General features: G+C 40.6%; 1 protein-coding gene across 2 annotated transcripts in view; it reads right to left on the bottom strand.

Annotated features, from left to right (window-relative positions):
- LOC147027370 (sodium channel protein type 3 subunit alpha-like) overlaps window positions 1-10,000 on the bottom strand; it is a 126,918-nt gene that overhangs the window by 47,985 nt on the left and 68,933 nt on the right. For both annotated transcript variants that reach the window (XM_085876721.1, XM_085876722.1), the window contains exons 17-18: window positions 7,952-8,125; window positions 6,013-6,135 (exon numbers count right to left, since the gene is read on the bottom strand). In XM_085876721.1, the coding sequence (XP_085732847.1) occupies window positions 6,013-6,135; window positions 7,952-8,125 (297 nt within the window). The remainder of the gene's footprint in view (window positions 1-6,012; window positions 6,136-7,951; window positions 8,126-10,000) is intronic.

Here is a 10,000-nt window from a genome sequence, read left to right as displayed (position 1 = left end):
TGTGTTTGTCTGTCTGTTTGTCTGCGACCGCCGTTTCTCGACGACCACCGGTCCAATCTGATTGAAACTTTCCAGGAATATTGCCGGGGACCCGCGGATGTGCCTTTTCGAGGTTTGATGTCAATCGGACGAGCGGTTCCCAAGTTACGGCCATTTATCTGTCGACCAATGACAAGACACGGTGCTATGACATCACGAATGACGTCACAATTAATATTTATTTATTTACATATTTATTTTTTATTATTAGTATTTTTTTTTTGCACGATTGACGGTCCAATCTGATTGAAACTTGCCAGGAATATTGCTGGGGACCCGCGGATGTGCCTTTTCAAGGTTTGATATTAATCGGATAAGCGGTTCCCAAGTTACGGCCATTTATCTGTCGACCAATGTCAAGACACAGTGCTATGACGTCACGAATGACGTCACAATTAATGTTTGTTTATTTTTATTTATTTATTTTTTTGCATGATTGATGGTCTGATCTGATTGAAAATTGCCAGGAATATTGCTGGGGACCCACGGATGTGCCTTTTCAAGTTTTGATATTAATCGGACGAGCGGTTCCCAAGTTACGGCCATTTATCTGTCGACCAATATCTGCGAGAGAGGGGGATGGGAGAGGGGGGGATGGGAGAGGGGGGATGAGAGTGGGGGCGAGAGAGAGGGGAAGAGAGGAAGGGTGAGACTCGGGGGGGCAAGAGAGCAGGGTGAGAGAGGAAGGGTGAGACTAGAGGGGGGGGCGAGAGAGGGGGATGAGAGTGGGGGGGCGAGAGTAGGGGGCGAGAGAGGGCTGCACATACTGGCACTCACCTACGGGCCCGCCCCTACGGACCCGTACTAGTAATTATAATAATGATAATGATACATAACGATGACACATAATGATAATGATAATAATGATGATCCAGAATGATAATGATACATCTTGATAATGATAATACTGATAATAATCTTCTTCTTTCGGCTGCTCCCTTTAGGGGTCGCCACAGCGGATCATCCATTATGACCCGCATAATGATTTGGCACAGGTTTTTACACCGGATGCCCTTCCTGGCGCAACCCTGGTCACCTCTTACGACACAGGGATCTGGTACACCTATTTTAACCGGGGTATACACCGGCCCAGTACACTGGTACTCACTTCGCCGACCTCAGAAGGATGACAGGCTGAGTCAACCTCCTGATGTATTAATTCAGTGGCCCCAATGGGGCTTGAACTCAGGACCTTTTGGATCCCAAGCCGCTGCCCTAATAGTCGGATCAAAATACCACCTGACCCACAACAAATTGCAACAAAAGGTTTTTCAGTGGTTTTCATTCCTACTGGATATACTGATCAACAGAAAAAAAAGTCTACTAAAATCTGACATCCGGAAATGGGTTAAAACGATCATTTTCAAGATGGCCACCACCAGGCTTTGAAATAACTAAAACAGCGATAACTTCTTCAATAATTGTGATAAAAACATAATTGTTGGTTCTGGTCCAGGGTTTTAATGGATCAGCAATCCACTGGTGTCAATAAAATTTAGATCTGATCAGTATTTAACATGAACTCCAAGATGGTGGCAAAATTCAAGAGTGCAAAAATCAATAAATTTTCCTTCTGAACCAAAATCACTGAACACCTGATGCCACTGAAACATTTATTTTTGAACATTACATAATCACAGTTTAGGTTACAATTTCAGTCCTCATCACTGTCCTCTAGTTCCTCAGAGGCTTGATTTAGTGGATTGTCACAAAACGTCACTTGGCATGATCCACATGCAGACGTACACAGAAGCCCATTCTTTCTGCAGCTGCAACGGGGTGTGTCACAAGCTGTGGTGCAGTTGCAGTGTATCATCTTCAGAAGAGTGTCTGGTGCAGCATTCATGGCAGTCATGATAGGTACAAATCGATTGTCTTCAAGTCCCCAGCTCCAGTCCAGAGGATCGAGGTCACCCTCCAACCCCATCCAAACCATGACCTGGTAGTACACTCAGAGGCAATGAAACGTGGTTGCAGACTCCGTTGGGGGAAGACGTTCAGGTGTCACGAAAGACTTAGCAGCAGCGACCTTCTTTGTGAATATCTTTATTTCATTTCTTTTTTTTCTTTATTTCAGCGTGGCTGACTCCTCTCGAAGTGAATGTATCTGCACACAACTGGAGGCCTTGATCATCTTCCACAAGTTTCTGAAAGACTGATTTTCTCCCAATGCCATACACACGAGATGTTGAATCACATCATGTGAAGGCGTGCAGGAATAATAGTTGAGTGCACAACTCATTCCCAAGAAGATGCTTCATCCGATTGATGTCATATACTTTCAGATTGCTTCTTGACTGGTTGTCTGATCTGAAATATAGTGCTTTTCCATCTGGTATACAGTAATGGAGCAAAAGCATCAACAAATCTGTGTCCTCTCCGATTAGTGTGGTTGAATACAGAATTGTGCTGTTTACGGCTGTCTTGGCAATGTCCACATCAGCGTCCCCTTCTGTCTGAATAACTGTGCAGCCCACTTTCTTCAGCTGATCACCTATAAAGGTGATCAGCTGTTGCTTGTTACTGCCGACAGAGAGGAATTCATCTCTCTTTCCGTCAAATTCAGTTTCCCCGGTGAAGTTCACAGTCGGATAGCTGTTGGCTTGTCCCCATCTCTGCTGAGTTATCCTTTATCGAAGGGCCTGCACCATAGCCATCAAAGACAACAGTTGCTGTCCCATCGTGTTTTGTTGTGTAGTCCACATATGCTCTGGCTATTTTGCCATATGTATCTCCCTTCTTCCACTTGAGCTTTGTGCAGCAAGGATCCACCATCAAGAACATACCTTTCAGTCTTAAGGTGTGCTGAAGGTCTGGTGTCAGGTACTCCTTCACATGCCAGTGCCTTGGTACAGTGGTCATTGACGGCTTGAGCGAGTTGAGGTTTGTCGGCCTTCCTCAAGATCTTGTTGTCCTCAAAGAGGGATGGAGGGTATGGACTGAGCTCAAAACTCATCACGTCCTCAAGTGACAAATCACCTATCTGGGATACCACCAGGAATCGCTGGAATAGCACACTGGAGTCGATGGTTCTGTGAGAAGCAACCTGGAGAGCATTAGAATTTCCCAGGGTCTTTGCTTTCTCTGTCCTCTTGAAGGAGAAGGAAAACACAGGTTGTCCAATCATTCTCTCGATGATTTTGTTCCCAACAGCTTCGTATTCATGCACGTTGATGTCTTCGCTTGCCACGATACCATTTATGATATTTCTCAATGTAGGATCAGAGGAGAAAGGTGAAAATGCATTCAGCTTTGTGCTTATCTTCGAGAGGTCGAATGCTTGTCTTTCAATTCTGGCACCAGTTGCTTCTTTATGCTGTTCGCTTGTTGCGTATGTGAGATCATTGAAGTCCTGCATGGCGACGTTGACCTCAGACGTTATGGGGGCTGACATTGTCCACAATGCTAGGTGTTCCTCTGTCATCTTACTACCATGAGTCAAGCCACCGGTGCTCTTTAGTAATCTCATGAGTGTTTATTTTATTTATTGATTTATTGATTTATTGATTGATTGATTTATTGACAATTTATTGATTTTACGCCCTTCATGTTTTTGCCGCCATCTTGGATTTCAGGTTAAATACTGATCAGATCTAAATTTTATTGACACCAATGGATTTCGGATCCATTAAAACCATGGACCAGAACCAACAATTATGTTTGATCACAATTATTGAAGAAGTTATAGCTGTTTTAGTTATTTCAAAGCTCGGTGGTGGCCATCTTGAAAATGACTGTTTTAACCCATTTCCGGATGTCAGATTTTGGTAGACTTTTTTTTCTATTGATCAGTATATCCAGTGGGAATGAAAACCACTGAGAAAACTTTTGTTGCAATTTGTTGTGGGTTTGGTGGTTGTTTGTCATAAATTGACCAGACTATAACCACTGCGCCAACACCAGGCTATATAATAATAATGATACATAATAAAAATTATACATAATGACACTGACAATGCCAATAATATATAACGATATTGGCTATGATAATGATACATAATGATAATGGCGATGATTATGATGCATAATAATAATGATAATGGCTATGATAATGATACATAACGATAATTATAATGATGATGCATAATGATAATAATAATGATGATACATAATGATCATGATAATAATGATGATCCATAACAATGATACATAATAGTAATAATATTGATATATAATGACAATGATACATAACGATATTGGCTATGATAATGATAATGGCAATGATAATGATACATAACGGTAATGATAATTATAATAAAAATGATGATGGCTATGATAATGATCATGATACACAACGATAATTATAATAATGACAATAGCTATGATAATGAAAATGATACATAATGATAATTATGATGCATAATAATAATTAATAATAATGATTATAATAATAATGATACATCATGATTGTGATAATAATACTGATACATTACAATAATGATAATGATAATAATAATGGTACATAAGTACGTCTATTAATTACATACTATTGGAACTGAGTACGTTTATAAATCATGTACCACTGGAAGATGAGTACAGTACATCCATTAGTTATGTAATATTGGAATGTGAGTACGTCCATCAATTACGTACTAATGCAATGGGAGTACGTCTATGAATTACGTACTAATGAAATGTGAGTATCATGTCGATTAATTACGTTTCATTGGAACGTGAGTATAATCTATTACGTTGATGAGATTCATAGAATATTTGTCATGAGATGTGAGAGCAGGGGCTTGTTTGTGAGAGGGGGAGCAGACAGGGTAACTACCCCAGGGCCCTGACCTAATATGGGCTCGCAATTATTCCTTCAATTTTTTGTTTCGTGTTATGATTGTTTGTGGTGATAAAACACCGGGGGCAATATTATTTTGGTATCCCTCCAAGCCACTCAGGGCGATTCCCCGGCATGCCATTGCCATGGACAGAGACCCTCACTCAAAAATAAACCACTAGGGGAACAATTTACATCATCACAATTGAAGGTGATGACTTCATGACGTAAATGAACACAGGAGTGTAAGCTCCACCCAAACCGGATGAAGTGTGTTTCACAAATGTGCATGTAGGAATGTGTGAATAACACCCTAATATCCCTTAAACACTGCATGTGTTTCTGACGACAAAAATATGGAAACCTCTGTATAGGTTGTTCAAAAAACAAATTTAAGGGGGTCTCTGCACTTATTATTGCCCCAGGGCCCATTCTTGCTCTCTGCGGCCTTGGGTGTGAGCCAACTCTTCTGGAGGCAAATTTGTTGTTGCATTTATCTACACTTCTGAGGTACTGTAAATGTGTACAAAGTGTATTTTGAAAATTTTCGACGTGCACTCATTATGTGCTATATCAAATTGGTCATGTAACATGTGATAAAGTTTCAGTTTCCTCCGGTGAATGGTTTTCGATGTACGCTCAACAAAACGCAGACACATACGCGACTGATTGCTTCATCCTGCTTTTCACTTTGTGCAAGCGGGCTAATTAAGTAGTATTGGAACGTGAGTATGTCCACTAATAATGTACTCGTGCAATGTGAGTAAATCTATCAATTACAAACTAATGAATGTGAACACTACATGTATTAATTTTTGTTTCATTGGAACGCGAGTATGCCCATTCATTTACGTCCTAATGCAATGCGAGTACTACGTCTATTAATTACGTACTCATGAAATGTAAGTACCACGTCTGTTATTTATATTTCATTGGAACGTTAGTGTATCTATTAATTACGTACTATTTAAATGAGAGTATGTCTGTTAATTATGTACTGTTTGAATGTGAGTTGGACTGTGAATACGTCTCTTCATTGCATACTTTTGGAACTTTTTAATCTTTTTTTCGACCTTTTGACCCTTTAGACCTTTCAGACAAAATTTACGTAATTGATGAAAACACCTCGATTTAAAAGAAATTAACATGTAGAGTGCATAAGGTGTCAGATGGACTTTAAGGTGATGCAGACTTACCCTCATCCCTTCGAACCTGGACAGGGCTCGTAGAGGTCGTAGTGCCCGTAGTGTACGTAGAGACTTGATGGCCGTGAACTTGTCACTCTTCAGTAGTGACGCCGCAAGAGAGATGACTGATACCTGTGTCAATAAAGCGACAAAATGGAGTGTGGGTTACGAGGCGTACAGGTGTGTTTTTTTGTTGTGGCTAACATGGATCAAATTGATCGAAGGTTTCTCTGAACGTTTGTCACACAGGGACATCGAAGGTGCCCGTGATCACGTTAATGGCCGGAAGGTGGAAATATTGCTGTGAAATAAGATATCAATAGAGGAAACTTTACAATATGCAATATTTGAGTAGAAAGCATACACTGGGATGTGATTATGATAAATAATAAAATTCCACAATTAAACCCCACTCAGGATCAAAATCGATCTTTTTAAAGAAACCATCTGTTTGGTCTGAATATCATGTACACACGAACATCTGGTAAACTTTGGATAAGTATTACTGATGGCTCCTTGGTAGCTATATCAAACATTGGGTGAGATATATATATATATATATATATATATATATATATATATATATATATATATATATATATATATATATATATATATATATATATAAACAGATGTCAAGAACGATTATTTTTACAATTGAAATGTAGTCAGACATGTTTTAGCATTCTCTAATTACTCTTTTTCACCAGTTTGTGGAATGTCTTCTTGAGGATGCTCAATCCCACTCTTCTCTCAGTTGCTTTATGCAGGTGGTGTACCACCATCTCATGTCATCCCCCATCCCTACACATGATGTTTTATACCCCCATTAACCTCCACAACCCAACTCTCTTACTCGCAGGTTACTATGCTTCTTCCCTTCCCCTCTCTCCTTTTTCCTATTGATTCATTCCCTTGTTTGGTGTGTCTTACTGAATGTAGCCTGAGTTTCAGCTCATTACCTTTTTACCCTCAGTCACCTCACTTTTCCATGAGCCTCGATGTTGTGTACAAATAAACTCTATCCGCCTTCATGCATATCCCATTTATCAACGACAACTTTATGTATGTCCCATGTTTTGACTGTTAAAAGACCATGCGATTTTCATCCTCTCACTTCTCCTTTTCTCTTATTTAAACAGCGTCATTTTACATTGATTTTTATGCTGAAAGTTTTAAAAAACTGAGAGCATTTTGTGGCTTCTTCAAGTCGTTCTCATTAAAGTTATGAATGCAAGATGCTCCCTGAGGAAGAGGGTAGGATGTATTACAAACACGAATTCACTCCGGGCTGTAATAGTTAGAGAGTCTACTCTGAGTCTAGGAGGTCGACGGTTTGGACCCCAGTCGTGTCATACCAAAGACTTTAAAATTGGTACAAAAACAAAACGAGAGAAAAAACAAGTCATACCAAAGACCTTAAAAATGGTACAAAAAAAAACGAGTCATACCAAAGACTTAAAAAGCCCACTTCCTTGCTCGACACAGCATTAAAAAGGATAGAGCACCGACAAACAACCAGCATGCAGGATGGATAGGTCTTATGCCCCCCGACTGTATCAAAGTTCCTTGTAAGGGGATTCATATTATTAGGGGACCAATCCATCCTGGCTGGTACCCTATTGATTTAATTACTATTATTATTTTTATTATTATCATTATCATTATTACGTGATGCATACTGCTTGTAAAGCCCTCGATAACAGTCATTCTATGGTTAAGACGTTTCTCATTGTGACAACATTCCTCAACATGATGACTAACACAAACTATTCACTTTGCTCATCGACAGTGCAGCAATTTGTTTAATTTTGCATCAATTTGGCACAGTAAATAAATTGGACATAAGTGTTAACACCATACCCATTTATTGGTCTTACTTCCCGGTTTGTGCGTGTGTGTGGGTGCGTGCGTGCGTGCGTGCGTGCGTGTGTGTAGGCCTACTTACACCCACAATGAGAAAGTCCAGCCAACACCATACGTTTGTGAAATACTTCTTGAAACCATAAGCTACCCATTTGAGCAGCATTTCTACAATGAATACGTAGGTGAACAGCCGGTCTGCATTTTCCAGAACCTTCTTCAGTAACTTATATTTCCCAACGTACACATCTTCAAAGGCCTGCAAAGAAAAATGACTCTGTCAAAAGTCCACGGTTCCATTAAATCTGCAAAAGTATTTAACGTTCTTGTTAAAGCAAACATATTTTAGTTTTCCCTGTTGTTCTTGTGAAGAACATCTTCATGTAAATTTAATCTATGAAAATAATATTGGACAGTAAGGAGATGATAAAATATATTATCATGAGTAAATGATGTTTCACCATTCTAGTTGGTAAAACCTCATAACAGGGCAACGTGATCAGTCGATACACAAAATAATAATAATAATAATCATCATCATCATCCAAATGTTCTTGTTTGGGCTTGGACATTTGTCGTAATCTTTAATGTGGCCCAGACAGGCAATAATTACCACTTTTTACAAAAGTGGTCCAAAAATCCATCAAGACTAAACACCTACCATACCCACGTACTTACCCCGAAACCACGTGATCTGTTTCCACCCCCTGCATTTACTGATCCAAATTCACCATTCACCTCACAATTTTTTCTGCAACCTTTCCATGACCTAATCTGATGAAAACTCTCTTAAAAAAACAATAATAATAATAATAATAATAATAATAATAATAATTTTAAAAAACGATCTCTAATAATGCTTCATCCTCCTCTTTCACACATGTGGTTCTCATTACCGTATCATAATGCACTACTCTTTCTATTTCAACAGACTGCTCCAAATTCGACCTTTCCCTCATACCTTGCCGAAAAAATCCAACTGTTGGAGCGTTTCTTCCCTCGATTCTCTAAATTTGCCTTTATTGCATCCATCAAAAAATGTCCTCAATCACATCTCTGACCGAAAAATTAAAAAAACCCCAGTTTGCTATGAATGTTCACTTTCCATCAACCATTCTTTTTTCCCAACTTCAGTGCCAACTCACCCCTCTCACCCCTCACTCTCAAAGCAACCATCCCACTCTTCTCCCTCCAAACTTCACTCTCACCCCTCTCAAAAATTCCCTCCTCACCTTACTCCCTCAACTCTCCCCACTCACCCTTATCCTACAATTCACCCCCCTCATTCACCATTCTCAAAGTTGCCCCCCCCTCACATTCACAAATCTGCCTCCTTCCCCTGCCCACTCACCTCCATCTCATCACTCCATCTCCTCAAATCCTCAACTGCCTTCTGCTCCCTCTCTTGCCCCCCCTCTCCCCAGCACCACAGAGCCTTTTCTCCTCTTCATCCGGCCCCTCCCCTTGCTATAATGCAATCCACCACACTCTTTCAACAACTCTCCTTACCTCCCCCCCCCTCCTCCCTTGTCCTACCCCACTCCCCTCCCATCCCCTGCACCCAAAGTCTCTTCCCCTCCCTCTTCATTAACAGTGTAGACCTCAAATATCTGGGGCCTTCGCTCAAACCTTACAGATTTTTCATATAGGTTGCCACTGGCAAACCAGACCTAATCTGCCTAACAGAAACTTTCTCCTCCCTCAAAACGTCTCTGACTCCCAAGTGTCTCTCCCTGGTTACTCCCTCCTCCGGTATGACAGACCTGAGCCTCGTCCTGGTGGAGGAGTTTCTCTCTTCATCAAATAAGACGCAGTTAACATGTGGCCCGAAATGGAGTTCTTTCATCCACTCTTCCTGTCCAGGCTGGAGTTCCTCAAAGTAGCGTTCTGGGCCCTGTTCTTTTTCTTGTTTTCATCAATGATCTCTCCGACTCTCTGGAAAATCCTCCATCTGTTTGCTGATGACTCCATCCTCTGCTCTACCATCTGTCGTCCCTCAGACTGGCAAGCAGCAGCTTCTTCGCTCACTGCAGATCTGGGTAAAATCACAAACTGGTCCAACATGTGGAACATGTCTTTCAATCCGGACAAATCTCACACTCTCTCTATGTCTCTCCAAAAGGACCGTTTGGAA

This window comes from Eptatretus burgeri, chromosome 4 (genome assembly GCF_056783735.1).
Source record: "Eptatretus burgeri isolate ZD-2024b chromosome 4, Ebu_testis_v1, whole genome shotgun sequence".
Lineage (NCBI taxonomy): Eukaryota > Metazoa > Chordata > Myxini > Myxiniformes > Myxinidae > Eptatretus > Eptatretus burgeri.
This window is presented reverse-complemented; position numbering and strand designations above follow the sequence as displayed.